At 40.5% G+C, this 20,571-nt stretch overlaps 1 protein-coding gene across 9 annotated transcripts in view; it reads right to left on the reverse strand.

Moving 5' to 3' along the window:
- GTDC1 (glycosyltransferase like domain containing 1) overlaps positions 1-20,571 on the reverse strand; it is a 163,679-nt gene that overhangs the window by 74,511 nt on the left and 68,597 nt on the right. For all 9 annotated transcript variants that reach the window (XM_042827208.1, XM_042827212.1, XM_042827211.1 and 6 more), the window contains 2 exons: positions 8,364-8,531; positions 5,299-5,472 (listed from right to left, as the gene is read on the reverse strand). In XM_042827208.1, the coding sequence (XP_042683142.1) occupies positions 5,299-5,472; positions 8,364-8,531 (342 nt within the window). The remainder of the gene's footprint in view (positions 1-5,298; positions 5,473-8,363; positions 8,532-20,571) is intronic.

A 20,571-nucleotide genomic window follows, 5' to 3' on the forward strand; every position in this document is an offset into this window, starting at 1 on the left:
CCCAGACTTGGAAAATATGAGCTGTGATACTGAGAAAGGTAAGAAGCCAGCACAGCCCCATAGTGATAAATGAGTTTGCATCATCTGTCATTAGAACTTCCTGCCAACAGGGTCATTCCCTATTAAATTACCACTTGTCAATGTTTAAAATACTGATTGATAAATGACTGTGCCAAAACTGATAACACGACAGCTTTTATTTTCTAATATTCCCCGTTACCACATTCTGCTACTTCAAGATACAGATATAGTGGGTTTTTGTTGGCTTTTTTTTTTGCTTTTTCCCCAAGTACTTTAGTGAAAGACAATTTAATCTAATAGAAACCTAACAGGTACTGTATAATGATTGGTCCTGATATACATTATATACTATTCTTCTTGCCAAAATAAACCTACTGGCGATTTAGTGATACGGGTAGATCCAAGTTTCACATTTCATCAAATGCTAGTAATCTGTTTTATCAATATAAACTGCATTTTAATGAAAAAATTCTTTTCTTCAGTACACTTCACTTTTAATGCCCCAGAGTATAATAATTCGTTCATGCTGTAGAACAAGAATGTTTTACAAGACCTTAACTCTCCAGAGAAATTTCTCTGTAAATACAAAATGCAAGTTTTATGGGAATGTGTTGTATGCAACATGAGCAGTACCCAACATAATAAAAAACTAGGTTGCACAGAGAATTCTGCTTAAGTATCCTTATGAGCTATTGTGGGACTAAATGGTTATTATGGCAGCATTGAGTTGAATACCTATCCGACAGATAAAAGAGAGTCAGTAAAATTATTTCTGCCTCTGAACAGATAAAAAGAAATGAGTTTTTTTAGAAAGTTTTGCAAAATAAATACATCCCAGCAGACCATCCAGCCAGGCTCTCCTTTAGGAGGGCACAGTTGCTCTGCCGCTGGAGAACTGTGGGGACAACTCATCTATTTGGCTCCTGAATTGTAAGCAATGGGGTGCTCTGGGGCAATGGATACCCCCTAGGGCTAGAATAGGAACTCTGGCATCATCCCCTGGAGGCACAGAATGCGAGTACTGAAGGAAGCACCAGTGACTGGGGATGCTCGAGCCTCCCTTCATCCCATTCACCCAATTCTCAGCTAAAATCCTCCACGTTGTGCCTTTCTAAGCCAACACTGTGCTTCCCTCCCAATAGGTGTCATGTCCCAGATCTTGTGAGCATCCCTCCTGCCTGCCAACGCCAGCCCTCAAACTCTGCTTGAAGCAGGTGAGGAGGAAAGCCATTCAGTGGAGCAATTTCCACCATCTAGTTCTTCAGCAGCAAGCCCCAAGGTAGGAGCAGGCTATTGGAGTTATCTAATTATGCTAATTACCCATAAACTGTGGTGACAGGGAGGCTATGACTACCAGAGAGCACCATGGAGATGCCCAAGCCACCTCTAAGTGCAGCAGGTAGCCTCAAAGCCAGAATCACTATCATTAGCATCATACTCCACCTAAGCTAATAAATGCTTCTGCATGGAAAGCTAATTAGCCAACAACTGCATTTCTAAGGCATATTGCTTCCAACACACAAGACTGTTAGTGAGAGCTCACTTGGGTACCACTGCAAAGCACCTCTTGATGTCACACAGCCACATCTCCAGTTCCTGTTCATAGATTTGTGTTTGGACATTCAGGTCTGCCCCTGGTTGTGGGCATTACTATTTTCCATGACTGCAAAGCTACTGTGTGGTGTTAATTACAGAAGAAAGGTGAGTTAGTTATCAAACTCCTAGTTATCTAAACAGAGGTCTCAAGTTCAGCCCTGCAAGCCTGATCCCAGTAATGCAAGTCACAAGAATTATTACTTTCTTTCCCCAAAACAGGCTCCTCCCCACATGACAGCGATGTTTCTTTACAAGAGATACTGTCAGTGCCATTTAGAAACCTGTGTTTAGTCAGAAGCTCCCTTGACTGTTCATACAGCATTCTCAAAATCGCAAAATCCTGTCTCTCTTACACTACAACTAACAAATATAAAAACAAATGGTTGAAAACATCCTGTTAACTGTACTATGTTATAAAAGCAAATTAAGAAACAACATTCTAAAATGTTTAATTCTGCTCCTAAATGTGTAATGCAGACAGCATGAGACACCAGCTAACAAGTTCCACTTAAAAGAAACCACTGCCATCTTCTGCTGTCATCCCATGTGCTCCTCATGTTTCTTTTATATTAGCCCACTTTAGTCCAATCTGCGTGTTGAGCTCTTAGGAACATTAATTCATTCTTGCTTATAAAAGTATCTCCCTTTTCTACCGCATCGTGGTGATGGTAAAGATATACCACAATTAGGGGACTAGTGATAATAACTAAAATCTGTATTACAATTTGCATTGGAACGAATTGCATGGAGCACTCAACCTGACCCAGCTTTGCCAACTACCAGGGATGGAATGGATGCAGACAGAACGAGAGAATGCACTCAAAATACCAGCAGAGGTGTTCCAGCAGGGCTTGCTGGCAGAATGAGAGGCAGCTGCCAAGGACAACATCATTAGAAAGGGAGTTTTGCTCTCGGATTGTAGTTTCTGTGTGCACAAATAAAAATACATCATATCAAAATAGATTTTATCGATCCTATAGGAAAAAAAAATTCCTTTTTATTACATTATAATAGAAAATAAATTGAAATTTAGTAAACGACAACGTAAGTGTGAATTACAACATATTTAATTCACTGTGATGTTGAAGAAAAAAGGCCTGATGCACAGCACATATGGCATGTAAGATCAGCTATGGGTGTACATCTCTTGCAATACCTATGCACTACGAAGTGACATAAACTTGGAATGTTATTTGTTTATAAGCTTAGAAGTCTGGTAATATATATTTCTACATAATAAATGTATATCAGAACATATATAAAGGAGAATTCAAAATCTGAAATGAGGGAGGATGAATCCATATGGAACAGCTGTGGTACCACAGGGTCCAGTATGGAAGCTAGTCATTGTCAGAGCCAGAAAATGGGAGGATTAGCTCCACACATTGCTTACTCTGCTGAATCCTCAAATCTTTTCATCTCCTCTCATGCCAGATAAGGACCACTGTCTGTGTTTGCTCAGGGAACAACAAGAGGTGCCCCTACGACAAATCTTTATCATAAAATAATTCTCTTCACAAAATGCATTGCTAACTTCTTGTAAGTATGAGAAAAGCAGTGATTAGATGCCCATCTGAAATATTTAATTACACATTACGTGTATGTGTAATGCTACATCTCTCCTTAGCCATTTTCCTTCGTCCTGATGTGATCATTCACTGCACTGCTTGTGTCAGTTTGCACAGCCATCATCCACAGTAATCACATTAACAGGTAAACACATGACAGGATTTACTTGTTTGACATGCTCTTTTAACACAGTTTTTTGATCAAAGGTCAGATGTATCTCCTTGTATTTTACCCTACAATCTCGGTGCTGATCTAAAATAATCTTTACACGATCACTAGCACAAGCGTGAGGATGATTTCTTAGATCACTTCTGTCCACATGAAGGTTCCATTTGAGACACACACACCCTTTGACATTCACACGCGAAATAAAAGAGGTCAGAGTAAAGAGAAAAAACCACCCCTGCTTATTTTGCCTTCAGAATTTTTAAATATTTCCCCAACATCTCAGCAAAATTATGCATTTTAAAAAGACTGCAGGCACTGAAATGATTGTCAGTCATGCAAATAATCACTTACTTACACTGTATGAGTTTGGTTTGGATAAAGCAAATTACCATTTGAAAATAACTTGAAAAACACTCTGGGCTAAGAGCTTGCTTTATAAATTTTAGCTTGGCCACAATTTTTCTTAACCTTTTTCTCCTCAATCTCCATTCTGTCATTATAGCAATTCAGTCTAAATTAAAAAAAAAACAAAAACAAAACAAAACAAAGAAAAAACAGCAAAACCAAAAAACTGTCACAGTTGCATTCACCATCATTGAAAGCATGATCCTGTAAAGAAATAGTCCATATGGGCTGCAGTTGAAGGTCAAAACCTAAAGAATTTCAGAGTTATGCAGAGGATTGCCAAAAGACTTTCCCAGGTACATCAAAAACCACGAGGCACTTTTACAATGGTTCAGGATTGAATACGTGAAACATCCACTGCATTGCCTCACTTTAAAGGCATGGTCTCTAAGAAGCAATAGTAGGTTTGCAGAGAGGTACAGGTAATGATCTCTTCTGCCACCCTGAGAGACAAGACCCCAAGCAGCACTGGAGGATTTTAACATGCTTGCCAAACACATAGCTTTAAGACTTCACGCTAGACATGGATTTTTAAAGGATTTGCATCAGTCCTTTAGAATATGTTTGCCTAGTGACTGAAATGCAAACCTTGCTCTGCAACATCAATAGCATGCATGGCCTGATACTAAAAATCTCTCTACCCCGAACTGCCACACACATACACTCAGTCTTTGAAGTGGCTGTAAGTACAAGCAGGTCAGGACAAACATCTCATGTGACCAGAACTGTCAGCAGATCAGAACACAGACTCTTGCAGTCATGATGCTGCTTACCACCCTTACTCCAACAAAGCACGTACCCAGCATCAAGTCATTTTTAAGAGTATAATCAAATTGCAGAATCAAACCTATCTCTATTTAGTATCGGTCCCATCGAAGCAAAGTTCCTGTTCAGTGGGAGGAAAGTTCCTTATAATAGGAAAAACAATTGTGCCAGGTTTAATCAAAAGTGAAAGGGATCTGGTGAATGTTCCCTTTGAGCCACATAACCCGCTGCTAATTTCAGGATGGGCTCTGAAACAAGGGTAATAAAAAACGTCCTTCGTAGTAACTGAGGAAGACTGAAGAGCAACTGCAAGCTGCAGCTAATGCCAAAATCTGCAAGTCTGCTCCGTGCTACTGAAATGCTTTTCACCTACCTGGGAAGCAATAAAAAGAGAGGTAGGGGAGGGGGGAAGGAATAAAATCCCACTACAACATACCAAGGGAAATATAGCTTCTCGACTACAGCCTTATCGCTGTTAGTGTTCTCTAGAATTTCTTTCTCCTCCTTGACCTCCCCTGTACAAACAAACAGATGGAGTTGAGGCACAGTCAACTTTTTAAAAACTAAAACAAGTGGGAAATTATTCACACCCAGCGATGAGGGTTTCTATGCTGCCCCAGCAGCCTCTGATTGCTGAAATATACTTACTAAGGGAGAGTGCCTATCTTCCAGCTCTTTACTTTAACAACGCTGTAACTGATTAGTTAAAGCTTCACCATAAATAGGTAGTTTTGACAGACTGGAGGCAATTTATGACGTGGAAAATGTACTGACCTGCTCACATCAGGAAACCTGACTGGAAAATAAAGAACTTGGCACTTCGGTCTGATTATTTTTTCCAAATCCTTAGGTCTGTGGTCAGGAATCAGCTTCATAAATTTTCCAATGGATGTAAGAAATGATTCCATATTAAAAGCAGAGTTGAACACCACAATATCAGCAACCAAACTGTAAAAAGCAGTGAAGGTTAATGAGCACACTGCTGTTGCTAAAGGAGCTGAGCTATTTTAAATGCAATGAAAACAGGATACACATTCTCATATACAAAATGTATAATGGAAATGCCAATTAATATTAGCCTTTTCAGGTGAACCAGAAGTAGCATACATACCTTAATCAGAAATGTTCCAATTCCCGTGTTTTTATACTTTGAATTATTTTTGAACTCTTTAAAAGCAAATAACAATGTATTATTATCAACCTAAAGGAGCAGATCCCATTCTATCCACAGTTCACCTTCCATTCATAACATGGGTAAGACTAATATTATATTCCTTGTTTTTCCAGAGCCCTACAAACAGATCAGGGGCACCGTAATATGTCTTTGGCAGAGCCTGGAAGAAGACTCCTCATAGAAAACGCTTTGTACTGAAAGACAACATCTGTTTACATGGGTGGATAGTGACAGGACAAGGAGGAATGGTTTCAAACTGAGACAGGGGAGGTTCTTAATACAGAGGAAGTTTTTCACACAGAGGGTGGTGAGACACTGGAACAGGTTGCCCAAGGAGGCTGTGGATGCCCCATCCCTGGAGGCATTCAAGGCCAGGCTGGATGTGGCTCTGGGCAGCCTGGTCTGCTGGTTGATAACCCTGCACATAGCAGGGGGTTGGAACTGGATGAGCATTGTGGGCCTTTTCATCCCATGGCCATTCCATGATTCTATGATTCCATTCTATGACAAGTTACCTTTGGTTAACCTAACTTTGACTGGCCAAGTGGGCCATGGACTGGGATAACAAAGATTAACGGTTTTGTTTTTTAACCTGTGCACAAAAAGTACACGCACTAAACAAAATGGAGATACCACATAGTACACAGAATCAAATAAAAAGAAAAAAAAGGTTTGGTACATTAATATGTTGTATTGCTCCTTAGCGCTGTGTTCTAAAACCAATCAGATCTAGAGATTTCAGAAGCAGCTGAAATAGTAACATAAGAAATATTCCTTAACTGAGAGTTGGTCAGGAGACAGTAAAAAGCTACCGAGTCCCTGAAGGCCCTGAAGTATCTGGAACTGTGCATGGGAAGCTCTGACACAGCCTTGGCTGCCCTGGCAAATGCAGCGCTGATGGAGGTAAGGTTGGCACCTAGCAAAGGCTCCAGACATTTCCACCTCTCTTTGTCTCATATATTGAGCCTCATCTGTTCAGCTTCATCCTGGAGGCTGTGCATAGCACTGTAAGCCTGAATGCCCTTGTCATCCTTGCAGCCCAGTCAGCTACAAGGAAAGGAATTCCACCATTGAAAAGTGTGACTTTATTACCAGCATCATCGCAACGCTTCTGAATCATTAAGGAGAAAATAAAATCTCCCTTAACGACTCAAGAAGATTCCAAGTGCTCCACTTTCAATTTTCTCCAAAACATCTATGCAAAACAGCATGGAAAGATAGAGTTGGAAATATACCGATATAAAGATAGATCTGGAAATATGTATTTTCGTGTTTCTAGTATTTCCAACAGATTTGGAAGATGGCATTTCCTTGCAGATGACCACTGGGTAGTTACACAGTGCACTGAGGAGATGGCTTTCATTTGCTCTTAAAAATGGGCTTTATACAGCAACAAAAAATGAAAGATGGAAATTACATAATTATACAGAGGTGCTACTGGAGGCTGAAGGAAATGGAATGGAGCATCTATAGAAGACTTTTAGGGGGAGGTGAGGCAAAATAATTTTATGATTTTAAAAATGTGTGCTTTGAAGATAATGTCTGTCAGCTTACAATAGAAAAATAACTGCCGTAAGAAAGCAAAACATACATAAAAAAATATTCCTTACCTCAGTGCCACAAAAAGACATCTTCATGGTGTAAAATCTGAAAATGGCTGCTAAAGCTTTATTGGATTGCTCACTATCCTCTCCCACTCCACTGCTCAAGCAGTGAAACATGTGCAAATGCAGCAGTGGCAGCAGCAGGATGGCCAGAGTGTACCCTGAGAAATTTGACTATCAACTGGCCTACATTATAATGATACAAAAGCTTAACTTACACCTTCAAATGCTCAATCCCTGGTCCTCAGAATTCTCCAAATAGCAGTTAGGAAAGAAAAGATCATTCAAATCAATTTATTCCAGTTCTCAGAACGACTCAGTTTTGCTGTTTCACTTAGGTATGTACAGAGTCTAACCACAAAGCTTTTCAGTGTGGTGGTTATTAACTTCTTTCATTAACTTAGATTCAAGAAATACATTTGTTTTTAGCAACAATAAAGGACCGCAGCCTTTAAAATGTCTGGGTATTTTAGCACTGCACAATTTCTGAATACCAGATGAAAAAAATACAAGGATTTATCTGGTATGTTTACTGCCCTCTCTTCACAAGAAAAGTGCAGCATTACGTTTTAATTTCTGTTTATTTCCCTAAAACCCTCTCTATAATTTCAGTTGGATGCAGTAAAAGCTATGGCCAAGCAGGAGGTGCTTAGCTGGGCTTTGCTAAGCAGATATGAAACAAAGCATCTCGCTTATGACAGCCAAGATAGGGGCAAAACCACACAACTACCAGGTATGCCAAGTAGCCCATCAGAATCACAGGACAGCTCGGGTTGGAAGGGACTTAAAGATTACCTTGTTCCATGCCCATGCTGTGGGCAGGACTTCCAGCCACCACTGGTGCTGGTTTCACTGCTCTTTTATACATTGAGATGAGTGGATAGAGGATGTGGTTTTAGCCAGTACCCTTTTCTCAGCTCCTCTTTGGGATGCTGTTTGTACCTCTGCTTGCTACAGTCTCTTCAGTTCAGTGGAGGGGGACTCCTCAGGGCTGGCAACGCTGAGCATCGACACGTAGAAGGACACATTAAACAACACAGAGAGGTGTGAGAAACACATACCATGAAAGAATCTGGTTGTATCCATACTGGAAGTCCCTTTCCTTGCACTTCTGGACAGGATACGCCAATTGGTTCTCATGGAAGTAGAGGACCTTTTTCAATTTGCCCAGGTCAGGGCGCAGGGCAGCGAGTTCAGCCAGGTTAAGCACAGAGCTTGCAAAGAGGATCCTGGAAACAAGGAGAGCAGTGTTTACTGCCTGTGAGCATGCTCACAGGGGTCACCCCTTACCCTTCGCCTCCCCTTCTCCCCCCCAAGAAAAACATAACCCCTATAGGGACACATCAATAGCTAAGCCTTAATACCATGTAGCAGCATTCGAAGTTTTGATCTCTTAAAAAGCAGCTGCTAAGAACCCAACTAGAAAAGCACTGAATCTCATTGGTCTTCCCAGCTCAGTTACAGAGAGATGCAAAATAAAAAAGCTGGATGGATTTTATTGAAAAAGGCAAGAAAAGCTGTATCTGAAGGACAAATGGAACAAAGATAAGGCTGACTAGGGAATACTTTGCTTGCCAGTTTCATTACACTTTACTTCTTTATGCAACCAACTACTGAAATTCAATATATGAGCAGGAATGGCACATGTTCGTGTTATGACATAAACCCTTTTGATTTATGCAGTACACTTATCTAGTGTAGTCTCTTTTTTCACCCTTTTGCTATGTTTTATTTTCTCATTTTTCTAAGGTATCCTATATATGAAATGTTTGTATACTCACACCCCAGTATCGCCGTAGCACTCTTGCTATTCCACAGTCTACAGCATTGCTCACATCCATCAGGTATATTAAGCAGGCACAAACAACACTAACAAGCTGGTATCTCAGCCTTGTATAACCTAACAGGCTATAAGAAAATGGGCTTACTTAAATACATAATAGCAAATTGTGGCCCTGCTGAAAACAGTGGCAGATTTCCTATAATTTCTCCACAATTATATGAGTGCCTCCTGTCCCTTGGTCAGCACAGCCTCCAAATCAACTGAATCCTGAAACTCTAGAGAGCCACAGACACTCATGTTATAAATTTCTCATTATTAAGGATAAAAAAAGTATAGGGATCAGGTATTTTATTGCACGTTAAACATTAAGCTTTAATGCAGTACTTCTTAACGTAGCACATTTCTGACATTTTGGGGGGCTATTTGCCATTTCAAGAATTTCAAGATTTGTGAAATGCTTCATTTTTCTAAAATCTTTTCAATTTTTTTTTCTCTTTTTACATAGATTTAGTGTTCAAGAATACAGCTGAGCTCGCATCATTAACATTATAACCTTCCAACTCTGGCTATCAAACTTAAAACTTGTGAATTCCCCCAAATATCCACACTCACACATCATATATGTACCATAACGTTACCTTTGCTACTACCCACACTGTCTCTAAGTAATCTGCATGTAGAGAACAAACACTTCCTAGAGAACTCATCCTGCATCCGTCTTCATCAGTGCAAATCAATGCTAATCTGAAAGGCTTACCAAAGTAAAAGATGAATGTGACTGCTTTGCTCATCAAATATTTGGTACTTTAAAGGGATTGTTAAACAGAATAGCAATGAAGACACAAGCACTGCTTTGCCACGAGCCACCCAAAGACCAAGAAAGCACTTGTTAGCTAAGTCACAACTTGTTTGCCATGTGGAATGACAGCCCATGGAGCACACCATGACTGGGGCCAGGCTCCAAGCAGATGGGAGAAGGATTCCTACAGCAGGTACAATGCACCTAACATGCAATAAGACTGCAAAAATAAGGTTAATGGCTGCTTGGAAAAATGCTGGACTGCCTCATGGCTTATCCTTTCCTTTTCATACCACGGGTATCTCAGAAATTCTTTCTGCAATGAGCTGGGAAGAAAACTGAACTGGTGCAAGAGAGTGCCTATGAACTCAGCTGTGTTTGAATGAGGAAGGAAAGGAAGAGATGGCACATGGGGACAGAAAGCAGGGGCAGCAGCACAGAGCAGGACACAAATGCCACGGTGGGAAGAGCATGGTGTAGGTGTCAGGGCCATGAGACAAGAGCTGAGGTTGAAGCCTGGTCACAGCCACACAGCTCTGCAGCATCCTAATCCACTCAGGCAGATAAAGGCAGAGCAATATGAATAAAGATGTTTATATCCACAGGAAAGGAACGTAATTCTTGCAGACAAATCAAAGGAAGCTGAGTTGGACTAGATCACTTTTAAAGGTCCCTTCCAACTCTAAGGATTCTGTGATTCTGCGATTGAATACACAGAACATCGGACATCAGGGGGAAATTCTTTACCCAGAGAGTGGTGAGGCACTGGAACAGGCTGCCCAGAGAGGTTGTGGATGCCCCGTCCTTGGAGGTGTTCAAGGCCAGGTTGGATGGGGCCCTGGGCAGCCTGGTTTAGCATTAAATGTGGAGGTCGGTGGCCCTGCATGTGGCAGAGGGGTTGGAGATTCACGATCCTTGAGGTCCCTTCCAACCCTGGCCATTCTGTGATTCTGTGATTGAATACAACAGCACCATTGCAGAGAGCCAGAGGCAGGCTTCTTTTAAGGCAAAAAGGAGCAAAACTTGGGAAGCGTGTAAGAGCCAGACCTAAATTTTCCACAGTGTAAATGAGAAGCGATAAGAATTAACAAGCAGATCGCTTAGGACTGCCCAGCTCATACATAAACCAGTGCCAAGAGAAAACTGTTGCAATTACTAGAAAATTCTGATTTAGAAGCTGAAATGACACTGTTTACATTTCTTACGGCAAATAAAGCGTTGAATTGGTAACAGGTTAGAAAACACCTTTCCTCATTCACTTGCATCACTTCTCAGCGCTTCAGTTTGCTTCCAGAACCGAACTCAGTGGGCACCAGAATGCTCCTCTGTTTGTTTCTTTGCTGGCATAATAGCTGCTAACTACCAGCACAAAGCACTTTCTTCAGCTTTGCGAGCCTAAATAGCACCTGACAGCCCAAGTCACTGTGAACGTGCCCACAGAGCAGCTGTGGACGTGGCTAATGGACTCGTGCAGGGCACTGGAGGATACGCTGCCGTGGGTTTCCACTTAACACCTATTACAAGGGGAAGAAGGGAAAGTTTATTATAATGTAACGTGAGACATAAATATATGTCAGTTGTCATTCTATGTGACACTGACTTTCATTTTACCTCGGGTTATTATTTAAGTAATAAATCCTAACAAGGTGAGCTTTATCATCCCACCGAGTGTATCCGGGAGGTAGAGACACAAGGTGATAGCAAGAACGCTCCAAACATGATAATTCCTGACAGCTGCTGCTTGAGCACAAGTTAAATTGAACAGTTTATCTCAGCATAAAGATGTTATAAGGTTTTATGTTTAATTTAAAAAAATTAACATAAAACCCAGAGAAAGCAGAGTTAGGCAATCTTTCACAAACATGACATACTACAATCACTGTATAAGCTGGATTAGTACTTATTACCATGCTACTAGAGAATTAAGCTGTTTTTAGACCACCAAAGAGCTTTAAATTGCAACTTTTGTCTCTGTAAGAGAAACCTATATTTAAAACGTCTGCTAAATTCAAATTAACTGCTACATCATTAGCTTGCCACCTCACAAAAAAACACATTTAAACTGCTATTACAGTATTCTTATCCAAACCTATCACTGCTGCAACACATAATACAACAGTAGCTCTCCATGAATACAATGTGCAAAGTGTCACAGAGCTGAAGGTCATGCTGGTAATGCCCCAGCTGTCCTCCCCAGGATAACCCTGGGCACTTTGCAACCATCAGGATGTGGTGCCCAGCAGCACCAGCACCTTGGAGGCCAGCCAGACTGCAGGGCCACCCTCTACATAGACTCTGGTTTTACTCTAAGATTGTGCTTAATTTGAAGCACTTAATTGTCCTCCTGACTTCTGAGGGAACTACTTACGTGAATTAAGTTAAGCAGGTGCTTAATTCATACAAATATTCATGGGAAGGAGGCCGAGCAGGCTTGCAGACTGAGAGCAGCGTTGTGTGTGCAGAATGACCTGACCTTTGCTTTGCCTGTTGTTTAATTTCAAAAAGCTGAAAAGGACTAAAATTGTAAAAAATTAAAAAACAGTAACAGCGTTTATATCATCAGCCGACAATACGTATCAGCCTGATGTGAGTTTCCATTTATACCAAGCAAAATACAAGGTGCTACAATATTTTTGTTTTGTTTAATAGATCTTTGTGCCACGTAACCGTGATTTACTCTTTTAAGAAACTGTCCTAAATCTTTCAATTAAATCCCCATGCAACCTAACTAAAAACACATTTTGCCTTCCCCTTGGGAGACCACACAATGCACATTTACTTATCTGTGGATCCGGAGACGGAACCCTCTGAGCTGGCTGAGCTTCCAGCACAGAGCACATCGAAAGCACTGCTGATTGGCACTGGGACCCTTGTAGCCTAGCAAGGGGCACTGCTGGAGGGAAGGGAATGAGCATCCACATAGAACACACTGGTGGAACCCACAAGGACCAGTGAGTCCAACACCCAGCTCCACACTTGGGTACCACCCAAACCCCACTGCTCCCTGAGCTCCACCATGCCCACCACCTTCAGCGACACAGCCTTTCCCAAACACCCAGCCTGTGTTGTCTTCATGCTCCTCAAGAACAAACCCGAGGGTTCTGGTTCCTCCATCTCATCCCCTAGCACACCCGTGGTTTCAATCCAGTCATTTGGACACGTCCACTGATTTGCCTTAAAGGTGTGTTTCTCAACTCCAATCCACACATCAAATAGCATTATTAACATGTGCAATGCTAAACAGACCAGTTATCTTCATTCAGTGTCACACATTTTTTTAGGATCAACCTGCAGAATGTGTGCTTTTATCACTGTACCAAGAATACAGTGATCGTAATCGGATACAAAACGCTTTTTCAGTTCCCATTGAACAATAGATGCTCCTGAATTTCCAAATAATAAATACTGATCAACGATAATATATGACAGTAGACAACGTAATATAAATTAACTCTAATTTTTTTGGACATGCAATGCACAAATGTCAAAAATGCTTATAGATCCTATAATACACATCTCGTAAATTACACTTTTATAGATAGAGCGTAATTTGAAATGTTTACAGAAATAATTAAGTCTTACCACTCGAACATGCCTTATTTTTCAAAACAAATCACAAGGGCTGTCATGCCTTTCATCTTAATTAGCCCACGTGTTTGTCTTATTTATTTGTTATGTAGTTTCATAAACGTTTACAAATATTAATCGTAAAGAAAAATATTTCTTCCTCTTGCTGTAATTACTGTACAGAGCACAGCGATAGATACTCATGGCTCCTACCAGTTCAGTAGTTTGGGATGTGGAGCTAGTCTTGTATATTGAAATACATTATAAATGAATATTTTCTTTAAACTCATACTTCGCATGCCTTTTGTTACGCTTGTATTTTAAATGACATCCTCTCTTCCTTGTTTTATAGTACAGCACTCAGGACAAGAGCTGAAATTCTTCCTCCTGCTGTCACAGACCTCGGTTCCATTTTCCAAAAGAATTTACTGCCTAGAAATCAAAATTTCCCCTTCTTCATACAGACGTATCCCAAACAAAGCTCTAAATCATCTGCCTAAGCATCTGCTACCTGACGTTCCTGGAGCAGAGGGGGCTGTGTGTCCAAGCCCCATTGCTGCTGGTCCCATCCTTCTGTTTCTCTACCACCATTTTCAGACCTCTGTCAGGACTTCAGGTAGGGTTTCCCAGAGTCTGCAGTCCTAACTCACTGATTCCACTGACATTAGCAAGCAAAACCAAACACAAAAAACACCAACTCCCTCACCTTTAAAATATTCAAGAGTCTACATAGATGCATTAGTTTTTTTTTTTAGGTTCTCCATTTGGGTTCACCACCAATTCTTTCTTTAATTTTTGATTTTTCGGTGTCCTTTGAGATACTGAAAATGAAGTGAAAGCAGTTAAAACTACTTGAGTATTTAACAGTGAGAAGTAAGTTTGAAAGAGACTACTTCAAGGAGAAGCTTTTCAGGTTCTTGGAAAATGCCCTATTTTGTTTGGATTCCTTTGGTTTTTAGGCAACAGCACCAAAGCTTCTTCAGTTTTATTAAGTGCATAGCATTATTTTCTTTCCCTGATTTGTAATTAAATTTGGCTTCAATTAATTACTGACAGATGCACATTTTTACTTTAGTGGCCAGATTGCTCACCATAGGCTACATCATGCTCTCTGTTTCCATGAAGAGAGAGGTCGAGACCGAGCAGCTCTTGCTGTGGTGATGGGGGAAGGAGAAAGCCACGAACCCACATCGTCTTCCTTGTTCAGATCTCACTGTCAGCACTAAATAATGAAGCGAAGGCATCTCATTAGGGCAGAACATAAGCAAAGCAGGATGCCCTACTAGTGAAAAGGAGCCGTTGGGTGGTTTATGAGAGATGCACAGACCTATTCTGCTCAAGTATATGCTGTGATGCATATTTGCAAGAGGAAATAGAAGAAAAAAGAAGAAAGAGAAGGCAACAAATGCACAAGGGAGGATGTAAAGGATTTAGGGATGTATAGTGAAAATTTTTTTAAAATGAAAAACGTGTTAAATTGATGTTTTTATTCCAAACTAATCACATAAGACTCCCAAAGCTTTGTTTATTGTTTTAAAGTCTGCACCATCATTTAATTGGGTCTCTTACCTGTCTAATTCTGGGCCAAAAAATAAAAGTTAAAAAAAAAATTATGCCATGTGACTGGCATGAAAAATGCACCTCTTGGGTGGCAGGAACATGGAAAACTCCTAAGATGACATGCCATAACACTGCTTTTCAATAGCAAAGCCAAAGAAGCAACCTGAGGACAACTACACCACATCAGATGGTGTCCACCGAAGGTAGCCTGACTCACTGAAATGAAGAAAAACAAGCATTTTATCCAACTTCATCTGTAATGACTCTATGGGTATTATTTTTTATAGCGGTATGCACTCAGTGCACAGGCATACACTGTGCATTGGGTGCACATACGCTGCTCTGTGCTTCTCTGTTCTGAGCATAGAATTTCTACACAGGAAGCTGCCAAGGGATGGAAGGAACAGACTGAAAGAAAGAAACCCAAGAAAGGGGTACACAAATGGATACAAATGGATGCTTTGATGTATAAGAGGCAAATTTAAAAAGTCACTTTTATTTTAAAAAGTTTTGAAGAAAAAAAAAATATCAAAGAGCTCAAATCCTATCCCAGCTTTCACATTTTACATTTAAAAAAATACACAAGCAGAAAAGCCGTGCACTTCACATGATCACAGAGAAAAGACGTGCAGGGTCTCAGCAGACTGGTTGGCAGTTTTATGTTTCAAGTGCCCCCAAAATTCTGTTCTCCAAAACATGTCTGACTGCCACCTGCTTGGTATGTTACTTCAGGCACTTTGATATGTAAATACTTAAAAACTTGTATTCTTTTTTTTTTTTCTTTTCTTTTTTTTCTCCGGCGCGGGGGGGAGTAAATTTGAAGGGGATTGCTAAAAGGGACTTAGTTTTCTTAGCAAATACCTTTCAGATTTTTCTAATATTCCACATCTCTGATTTCATCTTGGATAATCAATAAACATATGAAAAATGTTTTTATGGAAGCTAGTGCTCTTTTAGCTAATTTTTCACCCCCCAAAAACACCACCGCAGAGCATCAATCCAAGGCAAAGCTACTGCTTCAGAATGCGGACCTTGAAGTAAAGCAGGATTATTCCCAGAAAACTAATACAGTCCTCGAAAAAACTCTGACTGTCATAAAACCTGAGCAGCTGGCAACTCTGTCACCATGAAGTATCCATATGGAAGACCGAGATGTGTCAAACTACCCAAAACGAGTTTGGATAGTGCAGAAGATGGAATAAATAATTCAGTATCTTCAACACATTCAACAGCAGGTAGTAGATATGCTACCTGCTTCTACAATGTGCCAAAATGTAACATGCGAGTGAGAGCGAGGGAGAGAATGTGAGTATCTCCAACCTGTTTTCATGAGGATATTTTGCTCGAGGAAGTTCTCTTTTTAGAGGCATATGATCCGTATCAGATGTTTGTCAGGAGCAGGCAGCACTACAGAACATTAGGAATAACTTAGTAACTTTAATATATATTCACCAACTGCATACTGCTTCATATATATATATGAATATGTATGTGGTCATATATATCTGTGGGTGTATGTGTATATATATACACACACACACACACACATATATATGAAAATCTTAATCAAATGTAACATAAAAATACAAGGAAAGTGAAAATATTTATTTCTCCCAACAGCCTTTCACGCTTCTATAATGCACATTTGCTGCGGCACAGCGACAGCTTCCTGCCTTAATGCGAGCGAGCAGATTAACTCAATATGATCAGCTGAACTTGTAATCACAACTACAGTTTAAATGTTTCTGGTCTGTGTTCATGGAGGCTGCAGGAGAACCACAGTGAGCCAGGAATGGAAGGACCAAGCCTCCACCTGCAAGGAGTCAATGCTTAACCAGCACGCTGCCAAAGGCCCGGGGACAGCAGGCAGACCAATGCTCATTGCTGTACCAACAAGGAAAGTTTCATTCTTCACCTTTTGCAATGCTAATTTCCAACCCTAGCCTCTCCTATTCAATGGTTTCTGAACGTGGTACAGCTACCAGACTTGAACGATTACACTGAAATGGCTGACTGACCAAATGAAGTGAGATTTCAAAGAAGTGAGACAAACACTCTCCTTCAATTCAAAAGCTGCCAAACATATTTCATCGAACCTTCAAAAAATAATTGTTTTGTCTGTTCTGAATTAAGCCTGAAGTGCTTTAAGAGAGGTTTCTCTACAAACATGGCTAAAGATCACAAAGGGGAGCATTTGGATTGAATGTAACCCTTCAGTCATCTATTTCTTAAATAAAACTTGCAGCATGCCTGGCATATACCATAAACCGATTTATTTCCATTTACGTAACATGTTTTTTTTAAGTGTAATCGGAATTGATGCCCTTTCATTTTATTGCACATTATCACAACAGGCCTTTCTCTGCAATGCCACCAGCAAAAGAGATGGAAAAAAAAGGCTCTTGGTTCTGCACCTGGGCAAGGCAGCTTGCTCTGGGGTTCCTGCCATGCTACAAGGGGCACCAATGCAAGAACGTGCAAACAAAGAGAGAATTCAAAGAGAATGTGTCAAACGTGCAGATGAGAGCACTTGGCAATTTCGAAGCCTTCTGCCTGTTTTTGAGACGTTCTCCAGGTCCTGGCTAGAAGTTTTGCAGATGTGACCACTACACCACTATGCTGTCATGACTGGGCCATTCTTACATACAGATCCACTGCCCAAGTAAGCAAAGTGAGCCCAACTCCCCCCCGTGGAAAAATCTAAATTAAAAAGTCATAATCAAAGGGGTTTTGACTTCCAGATATTCTACAGATTATTCTCCCAGCTATGGCATCGTAAACTTCTGAATTCATTTTATCATTAAATAAAGCACCCAGCACAGAACGCCCATTACTCCCCAGTAACACGCAAGTGAAATACCACAGTGAGAAGAATATACCAGATACTTTCTAATCTTTAAGATTCAGAAAGTGAGGCCGAAGATTGCTTATCAAAGGCCGTGAAGAGAATCAGTGCCATGGTGAGAACTCAAGAGCCCAAGAGTCAAAGATAAGAGAAAGTCACGGTCTGGTGATTTAATCGATCCACGTATTATCGTGTCACTCTGTCTACATATCTTATGGCCCCTGCTCACCACAGTACCTGACACACTTCCTGAATGAAGTGTTATCTTCATGAGACCATACGCACCATTTTCAGATAGCGTATTTTTAGGCACAGATATCACGTGTGTATGCACATAGGTTTACATGCACTCACATAGAAATCTAAGCACATGCACAGACAACACACATCTATACTATATATTTTACATATATGTGTGTATACATAGATTTATCCCACTCCTCTACCGAATTCCACACTATGATTGTGAATCACCATCTTCAGAATTAAGCTATTTAAACTCTGGAATGTTGTTGACAACAGCAGATTTGTTATTGGGAGGACTGTGCATCTCTCCGCCGCAGATAGCTAAAAATCTGCTTGAAAGACAAGAGTTCCTATCTGCAAAAATGGAGCAAAATGAAATTTTTGGTCAAGGTCTTCCAAATAACACAGTTTTTCTGGTGATGCCTTTGGACTACTTGCAAGTCCTTTCAGGAGCTCTCAGAAAGGAAACCTGACTCGAGCTGTTTGTCAGAATGACTGAAGGTATTCTCTGGAAAGTATTTCAAAAAGAGTTCTGGACCACTGGTAGTTGCACAGTCATATGGGATTCATTTTCTGTATATATCTCAATAGAGCACTGGATGAAACAAATTAACTTCAAAATTCAAAGATCTTTATACAGCCCTGTGCTTTTAGGTACAGATATTTAAGCAATCTCCATTTCCTGCCAAACACTGAAATGGATAGTAAATTACATTAAATTATTAGGGATACAACCAGTAAAATTTCTCTTCTGCTTTCTTTGCTAGCTGCTGCATCTTGGTATTTCTTGCACTGAGTATTAAAGGCAGTTTAATGCTATCTGTGATTTTCAGTCCTTCTCCAATTAAAGCACTAAGAGCAGGACACACAACGGCACCTCTGAACATTGCTGTGGGTACCAGCTGCAGACTCACAAGAATTCTCTATAGGAGGCAACTCCAGTACCTGGCTCAAGAAAACAGAATTTAATTACTACCTTCCACTCTGTAGCACTCTAAAATGATTTCAGATGTCCTAATTTCAGGATTCATCCACCTTGATTTCTGCTCTTAGGAAGTAATGAATGAACAAACACACAACGTAGAAGGAGGAACTTACACATTGCTGGCTCTGCTAAAGCCTCAACTCCTGCTCACCTCTATGGTCACTTATAGATGACCACCACTCACAAAGGAGAGCCCCAGCCTGCAAGACGCACCAAGAGGGGCAAGTTCTCATCTCGACTTCATTTATGGCAATTCAAGAAGAAATGGATTTAGTTGTTGAATTTCATTTTTTATTTTTTGGAAGAAAATACAGGAAATCTCTCTCCCTTTCTGCAGGACCTGCAGGTTGACGTGAAGGGAAAGATGCAAGCTAGAAGGTAAAGCACGAAAACATACTTTCTTCCCTCTTGCTCCTACTTCCACTAATACTAATACCATAAGTTTTACTAGAAACAAGTAAATGATTACAAAAGAGCAGGGCACTAGTGAAAGAATATAGAAAAAATCACATCCACTGGGGATTATGTAGTGCAGTGTCCAGAGCTGTCCCACAGCAGACCTCCTCAGTGCTACTGTTTCAAGTAAAAATTAAACATTACACAGAAACAGTTCAAGATTGACATTTTCCAGCTTTGTGTCAAGTTACATTATTTGAATGAATCTCAACTTTTAAAAACATCAAAACACCAAAGAAAAGCAGATGAGGGCCGTATTAAGAGAGAGAGAGAGAAATAAGACTCTCACTAGAAGCAGAACAGCCACCCATGTTGAGTATTACCAGAGGCAGGATTAGGTAATGATGTCTTTAAATAAAAATTACCATCCGTTCTTTTCATTGCAAGTTCAACACGAAAAACATTCATTACTCCACAAGCACTTTTTGTTTGCGCCCTTACTCAGGGGTGCACTTTTGCATGCCCACCTCACAAGAGCCCCAGTTGGCCAAACCCAAAAGGAACCCAGCATGGCGCTCAAGGTCCTGAGCCACAGCTGTGCTCAGTGCAGCCCCAAAACTGCGGCAGGAGCTCTTCAGAAAAAGGCAGGCAGGATTTTTCTCTAAGTTACCCCAGAAATCCTACGCCGTCTTTAATAACAGAAAGCACTCGACCGCCCTCTCCTCTCATCTCTCAAGCACTTGCAGAAAGCCTGCTCTTAACCCTGCTGCACAGGCTGAAATTCCCTTTCATCTTCCATTTATTTTCATTTTTACCTGAAAGGCAGAGGAGAGCTGGGTTTTTAAGTACAACAAACCCAAACGTGGCTGTTTTGCAATGTATTACATTGTGGTCTCCTTCCATCGATGGCAACGCATACCTGAACTTCTGCAGAAATAACAACTTCGCCCTTTTGATTTAAGTATGGCATATATTTAATGTAATGTTCATCTATATATGTTCTCACTGTTTAAGAACTCGGCACAGGTGTTATTAATAAAATAAATTTATTTTTAAAAAGGATGCTATTCTATAAGCTTTGAAGCTCA

Source organism: Centrocercus urophasianus, unplaced genomic scaffold, assembly GCF_019232065.1.
Source record: "Centrocercus urophasianus isolate 14NV4802_14NV808 unplaced genomic scaffold, USGS_Curo_1.0 seq_28, whole genome shotgun sequence".
Lineage (NCBI taxonomy): Eukaryota > Metazoa > Chordata > Aves > Galliformes > Phasianidae > Centrocercus > Centrocercus urophasianus.